The sequence below is a fragment of the Sceloporus occidentalis genome, unplaced genomic scaffold (genome assembly GCF_023333645.1).
Source record: "Sceloporus occidentalis isolate IW3139 unplaced genomic scaffold, rSceOcc1.0.p SCAF_7, whole genome shotgun sequence".
Classification (NCBI taxonomy): Eukaryota; Metazoa; Chordata; class Lepidosauria; order Squamata; family Phrynosomatidae; genus Sceloporus; species Sceloporus occidentalis.
Genome location: NW_028316987.1, coordinates 75,812,406 through 75,839,906, shown reverse-complemented (window position 1 = coordinate 75,839,906; position 27,501 = coordinate 75,812,406). Strand labels below are relative to the sequence as shown.

At 38.8% G+C, this 27,501-nt stretch overlaps 1 protein-coding gene across 1 annotated transcript in view; it reads left to right on the top strand.

Annotated features, from left to right (window-relative positions):
- PRTFDC1 (phosphoribosyl transferase domain containing 1) overlaps positions 1-26,646 on the top strand; it is a 65,863-nt gene extending 39,217 nt beyond the window's left edge. Inside the window, exons 5-9 of the mRNA XM_089533384.1 lie at positions 15,845-15,862; positions 16,233-16,315; positions 21,149-21,195; positions 22,737-22,813; positions 23,625-26,646. Of these exons, the coding sequence (XP_089389510.1) occupies positions 15,845-15,862; positions 16,233-16,315; positions 21,149-21,195; positions 22,737-22,813; positions 23,625-23,672 (273 nt within the window). The 3' untranslated portion in view covers positions 23,673-26,646. The remainder of the gene's footprint in view (positions 1-15,844; positions 15,863-16,232; positions 16,316-21,148; positions 21,196-22,736; positions 22,814-23,624) is intronic.
- Positions 26,647-27,501: the final 855 nt, after the last annotated feature.

The following is a 27,501-nucleotide window of genomic DNA, read 5'->3' as shown; positions in this document are numbered from 1 at the left end:
TTCTTGGGTAAGGACTACTCAGAGGTGGTTTTGTCAGTTCCTTCCTCAGAAATATAGCCTATAGCATCTGGTGTTTGTTGTTGGTGTCCTGTCCAAGTACTAACCAGAGCTGACCCTGTTTAACTTCCAAGATCATACAGTATCTGTTGCCTTTAGGGTATTTAGGCCGCACAAAGATGTTTACAAGCATCTAAATTATCTTTCCCCAACCTGTTACTGAAAATTGGACTACAACTCTTCATGGTTTCAAAGAAATCATAGTTAAGAATACCCACAGTAAGCTCAAACATTCAAACAACAAGACAACCCAGGGTTAATTAAAAAATGGAAGCAAAAACTTCTAAACTCCTCCTCACAGCTGTGCTGAAGGACGATTGGGAAGTAAGGAGTCTATGAGCTCAAAGCTTGCCCATATTTGCTTCCATTATGATAAACTGTGGTTTATTGCGGTATCTGAATGCAGCCATTGTCTTTTTTGGCTCTAAAAATTGTTACATTGATCTAGACAAAGATGAATCATGGGACCTGTCACTGTTTTCAAGTAGTCGTAATTAATATTTTATTCAAGCATTTGGAAACCTGGAAAGCATATGCAGTTCCCCTAAATATACACTTTACTTGAACTTACTCATTTTGTAACAAATGAAGATTCTATGCAGGGACAATATTCTTTCTTTAATCCATACCTAGAGTGATAGAAAGCATTGCTTGAAGATGGAGGACTTCTTTCATTAGACAGATGGTCTGTGTGGGAAAGAAATCATAAGAACAAGCCTCAGGAAGAATTTGAACAAGATTATATTAATTTCCACTACAAGTGCAATTATCTTGTGTTATTCCTAGGGACTGATTAAAAACTTTAGTTAATTAATCATCTGCCCTTTAACCAATTATTCAATTACATTTTAACAAAGTTTCCTGTTGCCAGATTCTCAGATCTTTTGAATTACTGATGGAGGTGTATGTTGTTGTTATTATTATTATTATTATTATTATTAACCTTTATTTATGAAGCGCTGTAAATTTACACAGCACTGTACATACGATCTTTTTAGTTAGACGGTTCCCTGCCCTCGGGCTTACAATCTAAAGAGACATGACACAGAAGGAAAAGGGAGTGGTGGAGGGAAAGGGTAAGAGGTCCAGCAGTTCCTCTCTACCTCCAAGGCCTGGACCAAGGCAGATGGACTGGAGGGAGGGCTTGGGTTCTTAATGGATGGTTAATCATTTTCCAGGGAAAATACATACTCTCAAGTAGGATAATGCATATACAGTACATAGCAATACAGGAAATGGTTTGATAAACAGACAACAAAAGAACACCAAATAGCAAGCGACAATTATGCAATGCCTGGGAAGGCTTCTCTGAACAGGATGGTTTTCAACTCCGTTTTGAAGCTGGTTAAAGAAGTGATGGCTCTTGCTTGTGGGGGAAGGAGGTTCCAGGAGTGGGGGGCAGCAAGTGAAAAGGGGCGAATCCGGGATGGGGCAGAGGAAATCCTGGGCTGAGACAGCAGACCTAGACTACCAGAACGGAGGGCCCTAGTGGGAAGGTGAGGAGAAAGAAGGTCTGATAAGTAAGGAGGGGCCAGTCCATGGAGGGCTTTAAATGTCAACAGCAGGAGCTTGTACTGAATGCGGAAAGGGAGGGGGAGCAAAGTTCAGTTTGTTTTTACACTCATTAGTGTCAAAGGAGAGTCCAAGGATTTCTTGTCTATTCCTTGTTATACAGTATTAACATATCAGAAACAAACAAGCTCTGGAGACTGAACAAGTCACTCACAAATCTCAGAGGGTTACCTCCAGTTCCCAGATTGCATGCTTGTTTTTTTTCACTCAGCATTCTCTATGGAGGAAAATTTTACCATGTTTCCTCCCAGACTGTTTCCAAATCAGGAAGTAAACCAAAAATCATTTCCAGATTTGAAGAAAGGTCTTCCCTGGAAAGGCCAACACACAATGACATTGGCTTCCATGCCTCCTAAAGATAAGGGAAGGGAGGACATTTAGGTTTTTTTTTTTTTTTTAAAAAGGTTCAAATAATTGCTACAGTTACTCACATGTCATGGAATGTACCTATGTTGTATCTAGGTTTACATTGCTCTTCAGGTATACAAGCGTCTTTATTAAGAAACAGTAGAAATTAGAAATGTTGAAGTCTTGTATAAATCAATTAATTTTTTAAAAAAACTTCACCAATTATTCATAAAAGTCCTACTGCAGCCACCTCTGAGGTGTAGCTCTGAGAGGAGTATACACTGAGGGCATTAACTCCTCTAATAAAAAAAAAGTACGTCCCCAAATTAATTTCCCTGCAATCCCCCAATTTCTAGCATTTCAGAGGATAAGGCATAAAAAATCATACTTGTCTGAGTTACCATAATGAGGAGGAAAATTTCATTGGGGGCAGAATTTTTATTTGGGGGCAATGTCCTCATTCCTCCCCTGCCCCAAACCTGGTAGCTACACCCCTGCATTGCTTAGTGTTTCCACTGGGTCTTGCATTAGATTCCTCTCCCTGGGAAAGTCATCAGAAGCAATATTATGAGATTCTGAAATGGAATAAAAATGAAAATACAAAATGAAGACCAACAAGAATTTATTTAATAAGAAGGGGGAAGTGGGAGAGAAAGCAATAGTAATAAGATAACTATATAATGTGAGTTTCAAAAAAGAGAAAAAAAAGGACCGAGTGAAATCCAATAAATCGGATGATCATTTGTCAGATGTCAAGTCTATCTGCTGCTACATAGCCCTGAGTGGGAATGCAGGTCTAGGCCTCATCCTGCCACTATTTGACATCATCATTGCTGCTGTATGAAGGCTGTGTTGAGATTATTTGCTGCATTTCTGTTTTTCCTGATTTTCTGTGATTTTTAATTTTTATACATATTCCCACCCCCTGCTCTCCTCAGTAGCATTCTTCTCTTATGTCTTTCACTCTCCCTTTGAATCACCTCTTTCACACACATGCAAAATTCCTCCTTCAATATTTTCTTTACCATCTTTTTAGAAGTAGAAAGGGTTCTACACCATACCATTGGTAGAAGGCTACAATTTACATACTTCCGTAAAGTGAACACATGTTTGTCAATTAATACAATCATACATGGGTTTATTCTACCCAAATACAACTGTTCTTTATCATATATTTAAGATGATACATATCAGGTAGAGAGATTGTCATAAATGCCTACATTTGGAACACATTAAGGCATAGCATGTTAAAACCTGTATTCTCGGGATGCCCGTTATCTCTGCTTTTATTCATATGTGTGATTGAATCGCTAATTGGAAATCTAAGAAACGAGAAAGAAATTAAAGGAATCAAAATTAAAAAGAAAGAATTCAAGATCAGGGCATTTGCTGATGACTTAGCTTTAACTCTAGTAGATCCATTAGAAAATCTGAAAACATTAAATAAGTATTTGTTGGAATTTGAAAATATTTCATGTCTAAGGATAAATAAAGATAAAACGACAATAATAACTAAAAATATGACAAAAATAGAAGAAAGAATAATGGCGGAGAGGACGGGCTTCTCTGTTAGTAAAAAAATAAAATATCTGGGGATTACGTTAACAGGGAAAAATTCGGACTTATTCAAAAATAATTACAAGAAAATTTGGGGGGAAATCAAAAGGGACCAAATGAAATGGAAGGATTTAAAAATGTCATTAAATGGGAAAATTGCATCTATAAAAATGAATGTACTCCTGAAATTTCTATATTTATTTCAAACGATCCCCATAATCTATAATGAGAAGGTTTTCAATGATTGGCAAAAAGAAATCTCGAGATATATCTGGGCAGGAAGAAAACCAAGAATTAAAATAAAAATATTGCAAGATATCAAAGAAATGGGAGGATTTGGATAATCAAATTTAAAATTATATTATAGAGCAGCATGCTTAGTTTGGATTCAAGACTGGATGAATGTGGAAAATATAAATTTATTAAATTTGGAAGAGGTAGAGTTAAGATTCGGATGGCACGCTTATTTATGGTTTGAAAAAGAAAAAGTAAATAGAGATTTTAACAATCATTTTATTAGGAAACCCTTATTAAAAGTATAGAAGATGTATAAGGAAAGATGTTCACCAAAAACACCGATCTGGATCTCTCCACATGAGGCTATGTATAGTAAAGTAAATTTTATGGAGAATAGATGGATAAAATTTGGCGATTTAATTAAATATCAGAATGATCAAATTTAAATTCTAATGCAAGAAGAATTGGAAGAAAAAGGATTTAAGGACCATTGGTTATTATTTAGACAATTAAGGGAAAAATTAAAAATAGAAATTTAAAAAAAATGGGATAGAACGAAATCTAACAGAATTAGAAAAAATCTTAGTTAACGAAAAATATCAAACCCATTCAAAATATACAAAATATTATTAAAATGGGGAACAGAGGAAGAATTCATTAAGGAGACCATGATTCAATGGGCAAAAAATACTGGCCATAATATAGATATAGGCAAATGGGGAAAGGTCTGGAAAAGCACAAATAAAATTTCATTGACGCAAAATATAAGAGAAAATATTTTAAAATTGCATCATAAATGACATTTATCGCTGGCAAAATTATAAAAAATGTATTTTAAAAAGTGAGCCCAAATTGTTGGAAATGCCAGAATGAAATTGGATCCTTTTATCATCAATGGTGGGCCTATAAAAAAGCTAAAAATTTCTGGAAAATAATATATGCAGAAATTGAAAAAAATTTAATGTTAAAATAAAAATGCCCCCAGAATTATATTTACTATGATAGAGAATTATATAAATATGAACAAATCAAAAGAAAGATTGCTATATTACATGATAATAGCTGCAAAGTTAGAATACGCTAGAATGTGGAAAAATCCCTCTACTCCAACACTGCAAGACAGGCTAATTAAATTATTGGAATTGGCTAATTTAGATAAACTGGCATGTCTTATGAAGATGAATAATAAGGATATCTTTGTACAAAGCTGGGAACAGATGATAACATATATAAGCAAGAAATGTGGTGGAAAATGTGTTGGGGATTTAAAGATTGAATATGTTTTAAATAATTTAAAGTAGTTACTGAATCTATAAGAAGATTTTATTATAAGTATAGGTAGTTAAGTGTTAGGATTATGAGACTTAAGTGAAGATCTTTAATTTATGTAACTAATTGTTAACGGTGACGTTATTTATGAAGCATGCAGATATACCAGAATTGTGGTGGAGAAAGGAAGTTCCTTTTATTTATTTTTCTCTTTTCTTTCCCTCTTCCCCCCTCCTTTCTCTTTTTGTTTTCTTTTTTCTACTTATTTTGTACTTTTATATTTCTATTAATTAAAAAAAAACCCTGTATTCTCAAGAAGTCTTGTAGCTCTGTAAAAGAGCACATACTCTGTGAGCTTTAAATTGCAAATTCAGTCTTTGGAAACATTAACTAGAAAGAGCTAGAAAACATCTACCCAAGACTAGGACAGGCACTATTAAAACTGATAATACTGAGCTCAGAAGATCAGTAATGTAACTTAAAAAGTGCCTTTTATATTAATTGATCATCCAGGCAAATGAGATAGTGATTGTCCAACTTAGATACTCAAAGGCCTGTTACAGACTGCCAAAATGAAGCTGCTTCTGGTCTCTTTGGAGGTATGCTGTTTAAATGATGCACGCACCCTAAGAATCCGGAAGCTGCACCAAAGCTGCCCTCCAGTGCTTAGGAATGGAGTGTGGCTTTGGCGCGACCTCCGGACTCTTAGGACCCATGCATCATTTAAATAGCATACCTCCAACGAGACCCGAAGCAGCTTTATTTTGGCAGTCTGTAACAGGCCAAAGATTTACTTGGTCCTTACTTTGAAGCAAATAAATTTGATCCGAACCTCCTTGACTTAACACATGAATCAGAATGTACTCTTAATCTGAACTACTTTGAACTTTTGTGCCTATCTAGACCACAGCTGTGAAAGATTACTGTTTTGGACTACAGTTCCCAGAGGCCATGCTGGGGAATTTTGGGAGCTGTAGTCCAAAACTAGTTTTTCCAGTCTCCACTCTGAACAGTATCATTGAATTCTTACAGTGTTACAAAGTGATCCGAGGACTATCCTTAAATGTTTTTGGATCTTGGTTGTTTTTTGTTTTTGTTTGCTTGCAGATAATACCGTCCTGAAATACAAGCAATAGCCTCCAAATGTGTATTCAGTATGGTTCCCCCAAAGCCCCAGAGGATAATGCAGAGGATATGCAGTCCCACCAAGGAATAGTGTCCTGTGGGGGAATAGGGTGCAGAGAAATGGTGCCCTCATTACTGCCATATTGCATAAGGGAATGATGGTCTCAGCCTTTGTAGATGCTTGAAGTGGGTATTATTGTTATTTTTTTTAATCAAAAACTTCTGAGACAGTACCTTGTAAGACTAAGGTATACATTTAAGTACCATTTTCAATACAGTATAGATTATTATTTGCAAACAGAAGCAGGAATGACACAAAAGTCTCTTAGGAAAGAACACACACAAAAAATCCACAGACTAGAAATAGACTAATTTGTCCATTCCTATTGCCCGCTATGCCAGTTTCTTTGTAAGAATGAATTAGCAGTTTCTTGCCAGTGTCCTATTAGATCTGCTTCCTTTTCTAACTAGTGACATCATGAGTGTCCTCACAAAGGTTATGTAAATGTACCAATTTTATTATAAATATCCATGGTGTTAAACACAGAGCAACCTTTACGAAATCTGTCACCAACAGAACAGTGTTCAAAAACAGTACATGTTTATTTTCATCCTTGCTTATAGATGATTTAAATAATCCCAATTGAGAGGATTAGAAAAAGTTTGATATTTTTCAGAAAAATCCTTTTTATTTTCATTTTCTAAAGGAGGCTTAAAGCCACCTTTGAAATATATAAGGAAATGGAAAATTGTGTGTGTGTGTATATAAACTACCCGTATCACATTTTTTTGTACTTGCAAGGCTAATTTTGGAGTACATGCAAAAAAAATCCTTAAAAAATGACCTCATTTTGAAAAGGAACCAAAACCCAGGCTTTTGTTGGCTTACCATGTTGTCAACAGTTATTAAATCTTTCTATTGCTACATTAACAAGGCTTTTAATCATGGATTTCTAGAGTTTACAGCAGGGGCAGGAAACCTCTAGGAAGCTTTCCAGATGTTGTTTAATAACCACTTCCATTATCTTTCCCCACTGCCCATGCTGCCTGGGGCTGATGGAACTTAAGAGTCCAACTACAGGTTCCCCACCCTTGATGTACACAAAGTAATGTTTGGTATACCTCCAGTGTACCAGCCAACTGAATTCAAACAACAGTGGTATAGCTAAAGGTTGGGGAAGTGAAGAAGCATGATCAGTTTGCCTACTCTTCCTTGTGTCCTATTTTGGTGGAGCAAGAACACGATCTGTGCTAAGCACAATAATTGAAATATGCTGTTAATGTGTGCAGTTTAACCCTAAGTGTTATTAGAGTTACCAATTGTTATTACTAATTATAATAAGTGTTATTAACCCGCTCCTGCCTAGTTTACCAACAGGGTGATGAGGAAGAAATGGTTCTCAGTATTCTCTCAGAGCGTTGGTGGGAAATTGAACACCGTATGGACTATTTTGTATCAACTTTGAGACTAACTGAAAGGAAGAATCTGGTAGCATGACCTTTTGTAGATTTGATGCCACGTCCTCAGATGCACTCAAGTGTATGAAAGCTCATGCTACCAGATTCTTTCTTTCTGTTAGTCTCAAAGGTGATACAAGATCCCTTTGTGTTCTGATTGGTGGCATTGAGACCCAGACATATCTTCAAGACCAAAAGTTGACCAACTTGTAGAGCTGCATTAAATAAGGCCTTCAAATGAACAGACACCCCTTTCCTCCTTTGCCAGGTCTACAACTATCCTTCATATATAATGTTTTCTCCAGGGTTCAGCTGATGGTTCAGGCTCTCCCAGATCTTCGTTTCCAGTGTAATTCCTGATGTGGTAGCCAATTGTTGGCTCCACAATTAAACCCACAATTTTTTTTAGCCCAGGCATTTAGATTTTGATAGTTCTCTAAAAATTGCAACTCTTGTTGGAAAATGTGAGAGATTGTAATCAAATCCACCCAACTCCATCATCAAACAGTGAGTGCAAAAAACAAAGTAGCTTTTCTTTGTAAAATATACTAAAGTAGTTTTGCTTACAAATAACTTGTACATAATCAAATGCACTGGCACATGGAGGAGGAAAAAAAGAGGAAAATGGCTGCAGGTTAGTGTTGCAGAAAGGGAGAGGGCATGGGAGAACAGAAGGCCAACAAACGATCAATTACTGAATATAGGCATGGAAATATTGCTAACTCTTAATAACTCTAGACATCTGAATCTGAAAATTACAGTAAAAAACCCCACACAACCATATTCTGAAGGCAGTGCCTGAAAAAGTACATCTTATTTGGAGAGAAAAGTATCCAGTCTTAAATCCCAACAAAGAGCCTTGTCAAGATTTTTGGGAGGAACCCAAATTCTACTGCTTCTTTGTACAGTTGCCCATGAAAGAGGATTTTTGGCAGCTACAGCTTGCTGTTCTCATGGTTGAAAAAAAAATCCTGTTGAAATTCTTTCTTCCACATTGAACTCTTCTTGCCTAGTTGGGTTGCAGATATGCATCTGAGAGGTTACCTGCCTACCCACAGCAGATATAACTAGCATGGGTATATTTTTCTGCTGCAGGTGCAAAGATGATTCAGTGCTTTCTGCCACAAACATGAAAAGATGCTGTGAAGAAATTAAGAATCTCTTGATGGTCAACCAGGGGGTTTCCATATTAGTTGGACTCTCAGAATCCCATGCATAATTGGCTGTGAGATTAAAGCTTTGAAAAGTTTTTTTTTTTTTTCAGATTAAGACTGCCAGAATCCCCAGCCATTGTTAAGAGCTCTTTGGGATGATGGACTCAGCAGTCCAAAATATCTAGAACTGGGTTGGGGATGGCTGAGTCTGAGTGTAGCCAATGTGAGAGCTGTTTTTCATTCATTGGCCCCATTCCCACTCGCTCATTTCCCCTGGATCGAACTGGGCAGATCTGGTTGCCCCATATCAAATCTGCTCGGAAAGAAGTGCCCACTACCCTTTACCTCGATCGGGGCAATTTGCCCCTCTGAAGTTCACATTTGCAGTACTGCTTTAAAATGGAGGCTCCTTTGTTGTCAATCAAATTCACTTCTGCTTTCGTCAAAGATGACATATCCTACAGCCATTGGCCAATGGAATGGGTGCTTTCCCCCCTCCTTTTAAAAAAAAAACTGGTGGCAGTGTGCTCATATTCTGTCAACTTGTCAAATTTAAAAATCTCCAGGTGTGTGTGTGTGTGTGTGTGTGTGTGTGTATTTGGGTCATTACAGATTATGGCAACCCCAAAATGACCTCATCCTGGGGTTTTCTTGGCAAGATTGGTTCCAAGGAGATTTGCCATTGCCTTTACCCTGAGGCCAAGAGAGTGTGACTCCCCCAATGTCATGGGTTTCCACATGCCAGCCTCTAGCTTCCCCTTCGCTTCCAACCCAGCAGTTCCTCCTCTTTGGAAACTCTTTCCTTCCCTTCCCTTGAAGCCCAATGCCACCTCTGAAGTCCTTGCCTCCCCCCCATGCCATACTCTTCCCTTCACAATAATAATAATAATAATAATAATAATAATAATAATAATAATAATAATACCTCACCTCAGAATGCCATCTCTGCATCCTCTTTGCTTTCCTTCTGATTGCCACCCCAGAATGCCTTACATACACATATACATATGTGGCAAAAGCATTCACACATAATTTGCCGAATTTAAAAGGAAACACATTCGCATATTTTGTCACACACACACACACATTTTTTTTAAATGCCACTTGCAAAGTGAGGTGCTGTGCTGTCAGCAAGCAAACGAAAGGGAAATGTAGCACAAGCAGACACATTTTATCAATATGTATCAACTTGTAGAAAAAGCATTTGCATAATCTGTCAAGAATAAAAATACAAAAAAAGAGAGTGAGAAAAAGCTGCCTGCAAGAGGGGAGGCATGTTCCGCCCTCTGACCTAATCCCTCCCCTGAACTTGACCCAAACATGACCGGGGCCAGGTTCACATTTTCCAGCACGCAGATTTTCTCAAAAGATACAGGAAAAATTCTGCTTTCAAAAGACCCCGCCCAAGGGGGATTTGCCTCTGAACGGGTGTGCAAATTCAAATTCAAGTGTAAAAGAACCAGCGCCAGTATGAACTTCCCACTCTTTATCCAGTTTCTGAACTGGGGTAAAAGGTAGTCTGAATGGCCCCATTATTAGCCATGTGAGGGTTATTCATCACATTGAATGAATGAATGAGGCTTTATTTATATACCGCCGTTCCTTTGATCACGGCGGTTTACAACATAGTAAAATACAGATTATAACAACAACAATCCCCCCCATATTAAAACAGTACAATACATCATTAAAATCCATCATTCAATTATAATAATTAAAACCAGTAAAAAACAGTAAACAATCCAGTCAAAACATTCACAATACACAGGAGAAGATAACAATTAGGACATGTGGGGGAAAGCTTGGCAGAAGAGATAAGTCTTAAGGTTTTTTTTAAAAAACTCGAGGGAGGGGGCCAAGCGGAGCTCGTCAGGAAGAGAGTTCCAAGTCCGGGGGGCCGAAACAGAGAAGGCCCTATGCGCAGACACTGTATATCTAACCTTAGGAACTCTCAGAAGTTGTCTCCCTCCTGACCTGAGAGTGCGGGGCGGATTATACGGGGAGAGGCGGTCCTCCAAGTACTCTGGGCCCAAGCCATTTAGGGCTTTATAGGTAACAACCAACACCTTGTATTGCGCCCGGAAGCGGATAGGCAGCCAATGCAGATCTTTCAATATAGGTGTTATATGGCTGGCCCTGGAGCTACCAGTGACCAGCCTTGCTGCCATATTCTGAACCAATTGTAGCTGAAACAATTAGAATTGTTGCAATAGTACAAGTGTTCTGATTCCAATGATTGATTAGTTTTTGATATAAATTCTTCATACAGATCTAGGCTTTATGAGAATATGCACTTCAATTCAAAAATACATCTAGCATTTTTCTTCATATAAATTGAACTTTGTGATGCCTAAGAAAGTGGGATGATAGTGGAAAATAAGGATGTTAGGCTGTTTGATCCTTCAGGAAGCCTGTTTTCTGCACAGAAAGCAGGGGGTTTCTATACACACAAAAAATACTACAGAATAATTTTCTCTGCAGAATAATTATTCCACAGTACTATGGAGCATTTGACTATTAGGAGGAAATTGTGCAAAATTTTTGCTGGTCTGTTATTATTCCCAGCTGAATTTCCTGACTTTCAAGAATGTACTGTTGTTTCACCTCGGTATGTATAATTCTTTTCTGTGGTCTCTATGCCTCACAAATGGGTTTTGTCCCTGTACAGAGACTCTGTTTGGAATGTTCTAGAGCTGAGTAAAACTGAGTAGCTTGATGGGAATATTCCACCTACCATGCATGACAGTGGTTTGCACTCCAAACTCCCCCCTCCCCGGCTTTCTCTCCATTCACCAGAAGAGTAGCTTCATGTAGGGTCTGGTATTTACTCTGTTCTACTGTCTCAGGCCATAGTAGTTGAGGAAATTCTCAGTTGACATAGGGGCTGAACAGATTGGCAGAAAGGGGCGGCGAGACACCATGCTTTTCTGCCCTGGATGAGGACTGCAGCAACCAAATGTCGTGGCCACTGGGAGGCCTAAAAAGAACCCGCTCCCTTGTGCCATTTTTTACGCTGTGTGTGGGGCGCCATTGGCTCACTCATGCACCATGATAATGTCCACGCGGTGCTGTTTGGGCACTGCGCCACACGGATGTCATCATGGCGCATTCCATATGGATGGGCTTATGCCATTATGGCAGCCAGGGTGCGCAGTAGGATTGCTGAGCATATAAATGCTCAGCTCCCATACAACCCTAGTTCAGGCCCAGGCCGGCACAAAGCATCCGTCTGTACAGGCCCAAAGTTTTTTTGTGGGTTTTTTTGGGATATGTAGCCATGTTCTAGAAGAGTTTATTCCTGACATTTTGCCAGCATCTGTGGCTGGCATCTTCAAAGAAATATTAACAGTTTTACAATAAATGTGTAGGGGCAACCCTTTACAGTTTTTTCTCAGAAGCAATACTCAAGGGATGATGAGGCATTTCAGTCTTTATTCATAGCATGTGTAAGAGTAATCCAAATGCATTTCATTTCCTCTTCCAAAGCAACAGAGAAAGAGTCAAGTTGAACTAATAGCAATATTGTGGTTGCTGATCACAATCAGAACTTTGGAAAGTTACTTCTTTGGACCACAAATCCCCAGGCCAGCAGGCACTGAAAAAGCTCTGATCTGATGGAAATTAACATTGTTTAATTAGATATCATTATTCTGCTTCTGTAATTCTTCAGTTATTTTTCAGTTCAAGCAAAAATATTCTGGACACAGCCAAAAAAGAATGGAAATTAAGATTTTACTAGTAAATGTGTTTATTGTTCTTTCTTTAAGTCATACTGCCAGATTCCAAGCTCTTTTGAAAATACAGTATGTATAAAAGAAAAATAGGAATATTAAATATTATGATGGAACATTCATTTCAGCTCAACTAACTAATCATGTTAGTTGGAACCAAAAGAGGCAAAGACTTCAATTCTAGCAATGATTTATAATTTATTGGAACAATAGCAGGCCTATTTTAAAAGAACATTAATAATATATTAACTTATTATAAGGTCTTGACAATTTATACAATATATATATATTACAAGACCTTGACAGTGATAAAAATAAAAGCTTTTATGAATATGCCTATAATTTTACATTTTAAAATGATACAGAAGACTTTTTCTTTGCAAAATCTAAATGCCTCTAGTCATCTCACATTTGTATTTGATGAGCCCTGGTGGCACAGTTGTTAAATGCCAGTACTGCAGACGCAATGTTGTGAGTTTGATCTCAGAGGGCTCCAAGGTTAACTCAGCTTTCCATCCTTTTGCAAATCACCCTCCCTTTCTGTCCCCGTTTAAAAAAAAAAAAAAAAAAAACCAATCATCTCTTGCTTTGTGTAAAACAACCATTTCCAATCTGTGTTGCCTGGCTTTGTCTTCATATCTCTGCAACTCCTTATTACCCTGATTGTGAGACATCCCTCTGTTTGGGATTCTACATTGTTTTCCTGTGCTCTCCAGATTCAGTACAAGCTCCTTGCCCTAGTATCCCATGTCCTCTGCAGTTTTGATCAACCAGTTAATATGAGTGCCAAGATACTCATTTTATCAGCAGTGGCATTGTGTGAATGGGGTTATCAATCGAATTATCATCATCACTACTTTCTTTATCTGTGACCTCATTATCTGCCATCTCATCCCCGACCATGTCTACTGTATATACATATATAAAGTTTTGGATAACAGTGCATGTATCTGATTGAGGTACGGCCCAAAGACATGCCTGTAACTGAGGTAAAATGATGAGGCTGCCATCAATTTCATAGTCTGTAAAGTGCCACAGAACTCTGTTGTTTTTCTTACCACTGGGATGCCCTCCTAATTTAAAATTCTCAGAAAAACAGTCTGCTGTGTAATCTAGTAAAATCTTCTGATTTATATAACTAAATATATCCAGCATGATTTTTCCATGTTTGGTTGTATCTTGCCACTGAGCTGATTCATCTTCTGATTCGTTTTAGCTTATTAGTAGAATCTCTACTATGAATGAGGAGGTGACATGACGTGCACCTGGTATCTTAATTATGTAATTTTTTAAAAAAAAAATCCTTCCAACATAAGTATTTTCAGATAGTTCTAAAAATAAGTGCTTGAATTATCTGAATTACACTGATTTTTAAAAAAATGCATGCCACAAACAACAGCAGAAATAAAATGCAAGCCAAGAAATTATGCAGTTAATGTACAATTACAAAATTAAATTACAATTAAATGAAATAAAATGGAGGGGCATATGAACATAATTATCTTAAGTAAGGACAGCTTAGTTTTATAGTTAATCAGCAGACTCCATATTTCCCACAATTTATCATATTTCAATGCTCACTTTGGGTGCACTATTAATATCACTTACAAAATTATATCTCAGATTTAATAGTCAAACAATCCTTTTTCTTTGGATTATATTGATTTTTTCACTGCACATATTTCTCTTGCTACTTTCCACTGATATAATATTGGCTCATTGTCACCAGTAATGGTTCTTAGTGTAATGGAGATAAGCATAATGAAGGATTAGGTAGAAGTTGCAATTTAAATATTATATTAATAAGCAAAATGTTTTTTAAAACTCCTCCTGCATTACCAGTACATATGTATATAATCAGCTTTGGAGCTTGACACAATTAACACTTTCCTGTTCCATGATAAAGCATGACTGAAGTCTTTCAGGAATTACCATTAAGAGAAGCTTGGCACAGAGAGATCTGGGATCCAGGAAAAGTGAAGAAGCATTGAGATTGAGAAATGGAATGCATACCCCCCCCCCCCAAGAGAGTTTCAGCAACATTGTGGGCACACTGAACATATTTTATCACTTTAAAGGAGGAAATACAACATCACAGGTTTGGCTACTTTGTTTGACATTAGGAAAAGGAAACCACTCACTTACAATCGTAATGCAGTCGGCCCTTTTTATACACAGATTTTTTATACGCGGATTCAAGCATCCACGGTTTGAAAATGTTCAAAAAAAGTATAAATTTCAAATGTCAAACCTTGCTTTTCCATTTTTTATAAGGGACACCATTGTGTTATGTCATTATATTTAATGGGACTTGAGCGTCCACGAATTTTGTTATCCACAGGGGACCCTAGAACCAAACCCCAGCGTATAACAAGGGTCCACTGTATGAAACGTGCTGTCACTTCTTGATAGTGAACTATTCAGCCACTTTGCTGCAAAGTTTGAAATACTATGTTTTTCAGACATTAGCTCATAGAATCCTTTGGGTGAGGTTTAGGATGTTATAGTTAAAAAAAATACATTGCCAAACTGTAGTATGCAAAACCCAAAGGTTTGCAAATTAAGCTGGTAGAGGAATTCAGGGAGTTGTAGGCCAAACAGTAATTTTTCTAAGTTCAGCTTAGTTGGAGAGCACTGAAATGGTGAAGGGGGGACAGTGGTGATTGGGGGACATGCAGAAAGCACCCTATTTTGCTGATCCTGATCCAGAGCCTAGACTCTTACAGGAGTCAGTGTAATATGTTGTCCATTCTTCCAAGCCTTGGGTTGCAACAAAAATGTAACTCAAAGGAAGGGGTACAGTGGCATCCCTTGCTTTTCTTGCAACTGATCTAAATGTAAAATAACAGCCAACCCATTTCCACCCTGGCCCTACATGTTAATTTTTATACTGAACCAGACTATTGGTCTATCCATCCCTGTACCATCTCTTCTATCAGGCAGCAGATCCGCTGAACTGTCTGGGGTTTTTTTTAAATGGAAATGCTGGAAGTGAAGCTGGGACCCTCAGCATGTCCTCTCCCATACAAGAATACATTCTGTCCCAGTGTAATACACAGTAGGTCTGATCTAATGCTTCAGCTATTATGGCAAAAACAAGAAAGTGCCTTCCCCCTGTCTTTCTGGCTTCACTGTTTTCCAGGCAGGATGTACATGAAGCTGCCTAGAACAAGAGCTATCTTGACCTCCCCATCCCACAAACCACTGGAAAGGTGGATACGAAAGAAGAGTTAAGGGGCTCACATGCTACTATTGTATATCATTACAATGAATTCATTGTGTTCTGTCTAACTAAATTTCTTTCTCTCTTTTTCTTTAAAAAACATTTCACTTCAGAACGTGTTAATTGTGGAGGTAAGTCCCTATCGTTGTTGTTGTTGTTGTTGTTGTTGTTGTTGTTATTGTTAGTTTCAAAGCTTGGGAAATTAACTGGCCACATAGTCTTAGTCCTAAACAGTGATCTCTCAAAGCACTGCTCCCATGAACAGATTTATATAGATGTTTTATATTACCTTATAAATGTTGGCAGGTAAACAGACGATGCTTTCTTTGTTAAGCTTGATTTGAATTAGCGTTCTGGTAGATGTAACATTATTGTTGCTGGCTTTTTAAAACTGGCATAGAAAAAGGAAGTTGAAATAATGGAATGGTACTAATGTTGTAGAACTTTCCTATTTCTTTGTTAACGTTTCTTCTTTTTTGCTTTTCTGCATGCTTTTCAAAGGATATCATTGGAACTGGAAGGACAATGAGAGCTCTCCTCAATAATATCGAAAAGTGCAAGCCCAGGATGGTTAAGGTGGCAAGGTAAGTGTAGTGTTTGGGGAAAGAATATAAACAAAGGATTAAGAATATGCTTTGCATTTACTTTCAGTTCCTGGATCCTTTAGTTAAAAGGATTTAATTAGCAGAGAAAATTCAACAGAGAAAAAGTAGAAGTGATGCTTAGGTTGGAGTGGGAAAGTGGAAATGCAGTACAGTCCTGTGCATTCTTGCTTAGAAGCAAATCACACCTTTGAGGGCTTACTTTCAAGTGAATCTGCATAGGATTCAAAGCTGGTATCAGTTTCTGTGTAGACACCGCTGTTCAACATGATTAACATCTGCTTGTTGCATGGGAGAACTCCAGAGGCAACTGACTCAGCTGCTAAGAATAGAAGCAGAAAAGAAGAAAGGAAATCCTTCTGAGTTACCACCCTCCATTCCACCCCCCAACTTGGTGACTCTTCAAACCTCTCAGATGGCAAATGGGGGAACAATAGAGCTATTGACCCTTTTTGCTGAAAGGGATAAGTGGAAGAAAGTTAAAAAGAAAATAGGCAAACAACTTGGCCTCAGCTCAGCAAAACTCACCAGTCATGTATGATGACCCACAAGAATAGAGATGAGAAAATTCTGCCACCCACAAGTGTTCAGCTCCCATAATCCTTTAGTTAAGCAAATGTGACATCCACAGAAGGTGTGGAAGCCTCACTTACATCATTTCCCACCCTTTGAGCTGAACCTTGCCATTTTTTAAAACAAAAATGCTATTTTGGAACGCAAAGAAGTAGTGTGTGTATTCAAATTCAAATAGAGAATTGTAATCTCAGGAAGCAATTGGAGGTGTGATTCTCAACTTTTCTCTTGAAAAAAATTAGGGTGATGCAGGGAGTCTCTCTTGGGGGCTCCAAGTGTTACATAAGAGATGGGTTGCACAATTCCAGCCCCTACATTAAAGCATGTGGCAAACTTTGGCTTTCCAGATTTTTTAAAGTTCATATAAACCTTTACCCTTGGCTGTTGTTGTTTGTGTTGTTGTTAACTGCCTCTGCATCGATCTTGACTCATGGTGACCTTATGGATGAGACATCTCCAGGCCCCCTGTCCTCTACTGCTCTGCCCAGCTCCTGCAAACTCTTATTCGTGGTCTCTTTAATAAAGTCCATCCATCTAGCATGTGGCCTTCCTCTCTTTCTATTCCCTCCACCTTTCCTAACAGTATTGTCTTTTCCAACGATTCATGCTTTCTTGTGATGTGTCCAAATTATTACAGTCTAAGTCTTGTTATCTTGGCTTCTAGGGATATTTCTGGCTTGATCTGCTTTAGGACCCATTTGTTTGTCCTTTTAGCTGTCCATGGAATCCTCAGCACTCTTCTCCAGCACCACAACTCAAATGAGTTGATTTTCCTCCTATCGTCTTTCTTGACTGTCCAGTTCTCACATCCATAGAATCATAGAGTTGGAAAAGACCACAAGGGTCATCCAGTCCAACCCCCTGCCATGCAGGAACTCTCAAGCAAAGCATACCTGACTTAAAGACCTTCAAGGGAATGTGTTTCACTGTCGAACAACCATTACTGTCAGGAAGTTCCTCCTAATGTTGAGGTGGAATCTCTTTTCCTGGAGCTTGCATCCATTGTTCCGGGTATTACTCTCTACTGTTTTTTCTCATCTTCTGCTTTTAAAATTGATGTCATATTTAATAAATATAACTCAGGGTTTTTTTGTATATTTTATCTTTAACATTTCTTGTATTATTTTATGTATTTTATCCCAGAAAACTAACTTTTTCACATTTCCACCACATGTGGACCATTGAACCTCTATCCTGATGACATCTCCAACATGTATCATTTTCTAATTTAAACATTTTTTTTAGTCTCACTGGGGTGTAATACCACCTGTTACTTTTAAAAAATTATCTTTCAAATCTTGACATTTTGTGAATGTACCATATTTTCCAGCATATAAGACAACTGGGCATATAAGACAACCCCCAACTTTTCTAGTAAAAATATAGAGTTTGGGATATACTCGCCGTATAAGACTACCCCTCTTCCAACACACACCAAATAAAAATTAAAAAAACATCAGATTTGATTTCAATATGGTAATATAATTCAAATGCTTATGACATGCAGGTACTTAGCAGGAAAACTTGTTGTATACAAAGCCTGCTTGGATTGGTCAGCTCTGCCTGCCTGCCCAGCCCTCCCTATCTCCAAGACTATCAGAGCGGTAGCGCAAAGATGGCTCTTTTTTCCATACCCCAGGCTGCAGCTTGCTCTGCCCTTCACTTGCACCTTCCCTGTGAGGAGCTCCCTCACCTCGTAATCGGGACTGCATTAAGTCATTTCTGTCCACTAATCCTGGTGAGTGGATTTTCTTCTACCGTACCTGTACAGCGCCGCCCTCACTGCTTTCATATGGTTGCCGCATATGGCGGGGATGCAGCCACGGCTGGTTTTGAGCTCCCCCCACCATATGCGATGACCACAAATTCTCCAGTCCGGCTCGGAAGTTTCAGCACCCGCCCTATAAGACAACACCCCATGTATAAGACTACCCCCAACTTTGAGAAGATTTTCCTGGGTGAAAAAGTAGTCTTATACGCCAGAAAATACAGTATTTGTCCTTTTCCATGCTTTCTCCCATGCTTCTAATGAGATTGAATGTCCTAAGTCTTTTGCCCATTCGATCATATATTGTTTTATGGGTTCTTTCTCTAATTCTTTTTTATGAATAATTTGTAATATATTGATATTTTCTTTACATCTGGTTTCATTATTATTTCATCTAGTTCTGTTTGTCCAATTTCTATACCTTCTGTTTTCATGTCTGTATTGAATCTATATTTTAATTGCAAATAATTATACCAATTTAGTTCTTTATTCTCTTCTATAAGTTCTTCTCTAGATTAAAAACTAATCCTTACAATATGTTCTGCATGTAAGTTGAATAGGTAGGATGATAGGATGCAGCCTAGTCTGACTCCTTTGCCAATTGGGAACCATTCTGTTTTTCTGTGTTCTGTCCTGACAGTAGCCTCTTGTCCTGAGTACAGATTCTTCCTTAGGACTATCAGGTGTGTTGGTACTCCCATGTCTTTAAGGGCATTCCACAGCCTTTCATGATCTATGCAGTCAGAGGCTTTGCTATAGTCTATAAAGCACATGCTGATTTTCTTTTTGCAACTCCCTACTATGCTCCATTAGCCATCGTATATTTAGAATGTGTTCCCTGGTCCCTCTTCCTTTCCTGAACCCTGCTTGGATCTCTGGAATTTCTCTCTCCATGTATGGTTGGAGTCTATGTTGCAGAATTTTGAGCATGATTTTGCTCACATGGGAGATTAGTGCTATGGGTCTGTAGTTGCTGCAGTCTCTTGTGTCTCCTTTTTTATGGAGACACAAAAGGGACATATATTGATCACTTCCAATCTGTTGGCCATCATTTTGGCTGGTTACACACCGGCACTTTGGTGCGTGACAAGCATGCACTAGGATTACAAAAGGGCGGTGCTTCCGCACCGCCCTAACCCTAGTGCGTGCCCGTCACGCACTAAACGGCGGCGGCCCTTCCATATGGCCGCTGCCGTGAGGACGTCACGGCCGCGCCGCCTCTAGACGGGGCGGCGCGGACGTGACGTCCTCAATCCACAGCAGGGCGCCCTTTCCGCGGACCAGGAAGGAGCTCCGTTTCGGAGCTCCTTCCTGGTCCGCGGCACCGCTTTGCTTCGCTGGGCGCAGCCTTCAGATGGCTGCGCCCAGCGAAGCAAGGGAGAAAGGGGCCAAGTGGCCCCTTTCTCCCCCTCCCCGCCGCCGCGGGGTGTCCTTGGGGCTTGAAGCCCCAAGGACACCCCTTTTCAGGCTGCAGGGAAGCAGCGTTTTGCTGCTTCCCCGCAGCCCAAAAAGCGGCGGATCGGGGCCTCAGCGGCTGCCGGTGTAACCACTGAAGCCCCGATACTCTGGGGAAAGGGGCGGGTCTAGACCGCTCCAAATGGGCAGTCTGTAACCCGCCTTTGTTTTCTATATCTATTGACATATGTTGGTTAGCACTAGAGTTGACTCTGTCAGTGTGGATTGCACCAGTTCTGTTGGAATATCATCAGTTCCCGGAGTCTTGTTTTTTGCCATTTCCTTTGTTGCAGCTTCCACCTCAGTTTTTAGAATTTGGGGTTCATTTTCATATGGCTCTTCGTTCCATGTGTCCTTCATGTGACTGTGCTGGCTGTAATTTCAGGAAGTTGGAAACCAAAACCTCTGGAGGACCAGAGGTTCCTAATCCCTGTACTAGGAGTTCAGCAAGTCTCCTATTTATGCTACCTTTATGAGAATAGAAAGGAGAGAAAATTGTGGTTCTCAAGCCAGGATCATTGTAAGGTGTAGAGCTAATTGTCATGCCAGTGGTCCTAGGTTTGAACCTGAGCCTCTCCAGTGAAATGCATGAGTTAGCAGATATTGGAAAAGACTTTTATCTTCCTTAAACCTTAGAGACCTGCTGCCAGAGTCAACAATACTGATGGATGAACAGTGTGATCAGAAAAAGCAATTTCCTCTGTTCTGAGGTGCCTAGCAGGCACCAATAGGTTGCTGGTGGGTGGTGATTGAAAAAGAGTTGGAAAAAGTTACTTTTTTTTGGACTACCAACTCCCATCACCTTGGCTATGCTAGCTAGATGATTCTGGGCACTAAAGTTTATAGAAGCAACTTTTCCATACTCTTGAGTTCAACTTGGCAGACCACAAGTTGTATAGGCCTGGAGGCATTAGGAGAGAGGAAGAAAACTATACATTTAACAAAGCCAAGATTAGTTATTTGAACAAGTCCAGTTTTTTTTAAAGCATAAAAACATTTTGTTCTTTATTTAATAATAGTTTGCTGCTGAAAAGAACATCTCAACCTGATGGGTACAGACCTGACTGTAAGTGCTTTCATGCAGATTCTCTTCATTTCGTGACTAGGAAGTAACTAAAATGTTCCATTAACCTGTTTTCGGTCAGTAGGCAAGATGCAACAGGTCCAGCCACAAGGGTGTTGTTCAAAAATGATGCTAAGAATGGCATTTAAACAATGAAATGCTACCTGGATATGAATGCCCCGCTTAGATACAGTCCCTTCCTTTGTGTCTCATTTGCATTATCATTGTTTAAGGGAAATATCTGGGACTAATTAAGAAACGTCCACACTACAAATTTTAAAATTTCAAAGTAGTTTCATTGTCAAGGATCTCACCTTTGACATTCGTAGCAGTATTTTTAAAAACTGTAACTTTGGTTGCTAGCCAGCATCCCCTCATTGTAGCACAAATATCCACACATGGAGATGCACTGTGTGAACACTGCATAACCCTCATGCAGAATTGTGACATTGTACAACTGGTGTCATTGACTAAGTGCCATTTTGCAATGTGTAATTTATAATGCGCAGTTCATGACTGCAGTATATAATATACAACACACAACTATAATGCACAGTATATGATGTGCAACTGCAGTGCAGAATGCTCATTCACAATATGTAAATCCAAGGGACAAAGGAACATGCTGTCTGTGCAACCCTGATTTTCCTGTTGTCCACAGAATATATCCATTGTGCAATGGTGACTTTTTGGCCCTGCATGTATAACATAATTTATGAATGTGCATGTCACTAACTGGATGCCAGTCCTTGTGTGTTATGCTAGGGTTGTCTAACTGAAATCCTCACAAATCTACATGTCCCAAGATTGTTTGGGGTTAACCTGTGCTAGCTACCTGCAGTTTGAAAACATTAAGTGTTGGTTTTTTGTTTTTGGTTTTTTGGACTACAATTTGACGAGTTTGTCATCCTGGCTGGGGGAGTTGGGGAGTTATAGTCCAAAGTAATATTTCTAAGTTTTGTTTGTTACAGCTTCAAATCAGCATAAACTTGTATGGCAGATGCATTTTAAAAGGTGGTTCTTGCCATCAGCTTCAAAGTGCTATTAGCATTTTGCTCAAGAGGACTAAGCCATATTGCAGCTTCACAGTGGCTTCAGGAAGGAACATTGTCCAACTGGGTGTCAGCTGTAGGCAAATGCAAAATCTGTGCTACAATCTGGTACTTACCAGGACGGTTGCTTAAAGCTGTTGGAAAACTCATTAGAGAGTTAACTCCTCCAACTCTGTGTTTGGGTAAGTGTTGCAGAATTAGTGAGGGTTAGATTTCCTTCCTTTCATATGTCAGTAGGCCATCAGGGTTATCTTTGGGCAGAATTGTGGTATATTATATGACTTAATTGGACACATCTAAACAATTTCAGAGATCAAATATTTGGCTTTAGCCATAATGAAACATTCTCAGCTAAGAGCTCTGAACTAGCAGTCACTGGGATTTGGCTATTGTATACTTTTTTCTAGGTCAATGAACAAGTACAAAAAGAAAGTACCAGTGTTTGTATTTTTAACAATATACCCTTTCTCTTTTTTGTTGTTGTTGTTCCAGATTATGGATTTGAAATTCCAGATTTATTTGTGGTGGGCTATGCCTTAGACTACAATGAGTACTTCAGAGATCTAAACGTAAGTGTCTTCCATTGGGTGCTGAAGAAATTTATTTTAGTAACTTGTAACATGGTAACTCAGTTGGTCTCAATTTTGTTCCTACTTAGTGTTTGTAACAGTAGTAATTGCTGTAGCCTCTTTGCGGTGCATGGTGTTTAAAAATCTATGATTGTCTAAACATACGCACGTATGCGTTCACACAGAGCCTGTCAATTGGCTCTATGATCTACTCAAAGCCTGGAAAAGTTACTTTTTTGAACTACCAGAATCTCTCAGTCAGCATGGCCCTTGGCCATGTTGGATGAGAAGTTATATGAATTGTAGCCCAAAATGTAATTTCCCCAGACTTTCCATTTACCTCTGACAGCATAACCAGATCTGTTTTATGTAACTGCTTAAGCTAATGCAGACCACCAGTTTGGAAGGTGATGTTTCTGTATCAGGATGACAACAGACTGGGTGGATGAGTTTATGCTTTGTGTGTTAAAGATATCATTAATTTTTATTTATTTGCTTTTATTTATTTCATGTTCCATTCCTGACATCTCCAGGTGGGGCTAAGACCTTAGTCTTAAACACTATAGAGCTCGTGCCAATCAGTCAGTGTGTACAGTACTGAGTTAGATAAATAAATAGCTTGACCCATTATAGGGCTTGCTCCTGTTTCCATCACTTCATTTTCTTTTAAGGACACAAAGTGATCTGTGTTGTGAGGTAGGAAGATTTACACAAGCCAACACACCTTTTATTACTGTAGTGCATAATGTAGTTGCATAAATACTACTATTTGACTTTCATGAGTGATGATATGAAACTTGTATTGTTTCAGCACCTATGTGTTATCAATAATCATGGCAAAGCCAAATACAGAGTCTAACATGTAAGCGGTTGGCTTGAACTGGAAGACTGACCATCCACTTTTATAATCTCCTGAAGAACAATTCAACTGACATCCATCTCATCCAGCCTGGACTCATGAATGACATCTTCTTCCCAAGGAGGAACTGCTCAGATTTTGTTCAAGTAGTGGCCTCCCTCATCTCCTTGAGCATTCTAGGGGTAACATTCTAGGGGCAAGAGAAAGACAGAGAAGTCCTGATCTTAATTACAGAAATTATGTTAAAAATGCAGAGTTGGTATGTGAGCAGAAGCTTGTATCCCATGAAACCACATAACAAGCACCTTTGTGCACTGAAATTGAGTACAAGTGCATTGTTGTCAAAATCCTTTCCCAAAGATCTATGGCTTTGTGGGACCATTGTAGGACTTGATACATTCTAATAGTGCAGGGTTTATTTTTAATCTCTGGCTGTTTCAAATACCATACCTGTGTCCTCACTTAAGCATTTTTTAAAAACCTTTTGAGGTAGTTTAGGCTAAGAAAGACTGGCTGTCCCAAGGCACACAATGAGTTTGATGGCTGAATGCCACCCCTGAGCCACTTCTATTTGTTCAGTGAATTAATTATACAATTTGTCTACCAAGGCCACTCACACAGAAGCAGTAGTTCACAGTAAGAAAAACAGTTCTGTACTCTGATCTTGCCCAAGGAGGCCATCCACTTGTCTCCTAAAGTGGTGCTCGGGTTTTATGTCTCCGTCCATGATTTTTCTTTATTTCATTTCCTGGCTTGACCTAGCAGACTGTGAACAGATTGAAGTAGCATAAACTATTCTTCAACTCTGTCAAGAATGCACTGGTCCCCACATCCATCAGTCTATTATCATTTGGCACAGGCCTTAATGCTGCTAGAAAAACAAAGCGCTCATTCTATATGGTCCTTGTAGGGTCCTATTTAGTCTCACAACAACCCTGTGATGTAGGATGGGCTGACTAATAGAGATCATTCTCTGATCAGCCAGTGAGCATCGTATTTCAGTAAGGAACTCAACACAGATCTTCCTAGTCTGGCATTCTGGATACTGTGACACCTGAGATTTGAACTCAAGTGTCCCTAGTCTAGCTCTGTTTTCTCACCACTACTCTTAAGCTGTCTCTGTTTTTCTTCTTTTTGTTCTTTACCTTTGATATTACCAACTGTTAGTTTAGAATTAGTACAATATTAAACAAATATGTAGTACAATGGAAAGCAGGGGTCATGATCCCTATTTTAGAGAGAGAGGATGGTATAAAAAGCTACTGCAGAGATTCAAAGCAAGGCCTTTAACTAAGAAAATACTAAAGAAAAACACTCAAAAAATTGGATAAGTTGCTTTTTGGACTAAATTTCCCACAATCTTCGCTAGCCAGGCTCACCTGGAGGTTCTGACAATCCAAGAAATAACTTTTCCCAGTCATAATTTTTAAAGTCACATTTGAATGGCAAGTGGACAGAGATCATTGCTATATCTCTATCTCTCTGATTTGCAAACTCTGTTGCTAGCTATGGTTGCAGGCAGCACCCATGATACAAAAGCAAATGCTGTCAGACCACATTGGAATTACTGTTGTTTGTGCAATGGAAGTTGGAAAAGGCATTAAAATGACAGGATATACCATGCCTACCCTTGAGTTACACAGTTTCTCTGAAAAATTACTGCAAACTATTTAGTCATTAAAATGTATTGGATTCTGCGATGTGGTCTGTTCATGGTGAATGAACGGTCTTTATTCATATGTACTGTAGTTCATCATTGTGGAGCTTCAGTTCTCAACAGAAGTAAATCCCATTGATTATGTTAGGGTTTGCTTTTGAATAAACATGTTTTTAAAATATTTGTTATTCTTACATAAGTCATTATGATTCCCCATTAAGGCTGGAAAAGTAACATTTGGGCAACAGCTTCAAGAATATCCCAGTGAGCTTGAGGAAGTATATGAATTTTGAATGTTTCAGATTGATAGATGTCTAGTGAGTGTATCTATTAGTGTGCTTCTAACAAATCAGTGTTATCTTCCCGTGTAAAATCATAGAGAATTCTAGTATTATAATACAGAATCTAAACAATTTTGCCCACTTTTAACTTGATCATTCAAAGGGAGATGATGATGTGTCATGCATGCATGAAAGTTTTCAGCTGTATATAATAAAGTCAATTTTGATTGGAATGAAACAATAGCAGCTACATTTTGGCTCCTAACCAGCACCTTTCATTTGTGTACAAAAAAGTAAAATAAACCAAGCACAATAATTTGCTAGAATGTCATTTCTTTTCAAGCATCAGGGTTTTTTTTCTGTAGTAATTTTGTTTTTCAAGAGAAACAAATATAAATGGGGAGGGGGGTTGCAGAGAAAAACTGGAAGTCAGAAGAGTTATTTATTTGAACTGTAACATCAGCGGCCATGCTGGCTGGAGGATTCTCAAAGTTGTACTCCAAAAAAAGTATATTTCAAATTATGGGGGAAATATATTTTGTTTTAAAGATGAGAGAAATGTATGACAAAACTAAGTAGCATGGAAAGCATCTTGAATACTGCTGACTTGGGAAGCTTCCTGTTTTGTTTGCCACCATCTGCAAAATAATTTTTCCTCATTTACCTGCTAAACTGATTTGAATCAGGTCATTATGTACTATATACAAACTGCTCTCAATAACTTCCTGAAGGAAGCCAGTGGGAAAAACGAAATGAAAAATCTAATGCAAGTGGCTTTGTTCAGAACAGCATGGGGTCCATTGTTGTTAGGTGGCAGTTTCCTTACTAATAAACAGTAAGAAGGCTTTGCTATATTATAGATTGCTTATGACTCCCCTGCCCCCATTTTTCAGTATGTATTTGCACATCCCATACAAAAGTTTACAATATAAACAAGGGCTTTTCAGGGGGGAATATGCTGTAAACATTTCCTGCAGGCTGATCTGAACTTTTCCTGTGTACTAGTGCTGTGACTTGTACATTGTTTTCATATTAATAAAATGACTTAAGAGTACTTATAAACTTATTATGATTATTTCATTCATTGTCCTCACTACTGAATGTTTAGGCAGATATGCAATTTTATTGGGTGGGAGGAAAGATGTCCCTGGTGTGTTTCCCCCACCCCAAAGGAAAAAATTCTCACCTAGCAATGCCAATAGATGAACTACTGGATCATAGACTCACAGAGTTGGAAGATATCACAAGGACCATCCAGTCCAACCCCCTGCCATGCAGGTACTCTCAATCAAGGCATATCCAACTTCTGTTTAAGGGCCTCCAAAGAAGGAGACTACACCACACTTTTGAGAGACTGTGTTTCACTGTCAAACAGTCCTTACTGTCAAGGAGTTCCTCCAAATGTTTAGGTGGAATCTCTTTTCCAGTAGTTTGCATCTATTGTTCTGGGTCCTGTTCTCTGGAGCAGCAGAAAATAAGCTTGCTCCCTCCTCAATATGACATCTCTTCAAATATTTAAACAGGGCTATCATATCACCTCTTAACCTTCTCTTCTCCAGGCTAAACATCCCTAGCTCCCTAAGTCATTCCTCATAGGGCATGGTTTCCATTTCACCATTTAAGTCGCCCTCCTTAAATCAACATCCTTTTTGAATTGTGGTGCCCAGAACTGGACACAGTATTCCATATGAGGCCTGACCAAAGCAGAATAGAATGGCACTATTACTTCCCTTGATCTAGACACTATAATTCTATTGATGCAGACTAGAATTGTATTGGCCTTTTTAGGTGCTGCATCACACTGGGCCCCACCATAGCTTTGTATACTATTTAGCCCATGAGTGGCGAATTTCCATTGGTTGGAGGCCAGATTGCATCATTCATCCACTGA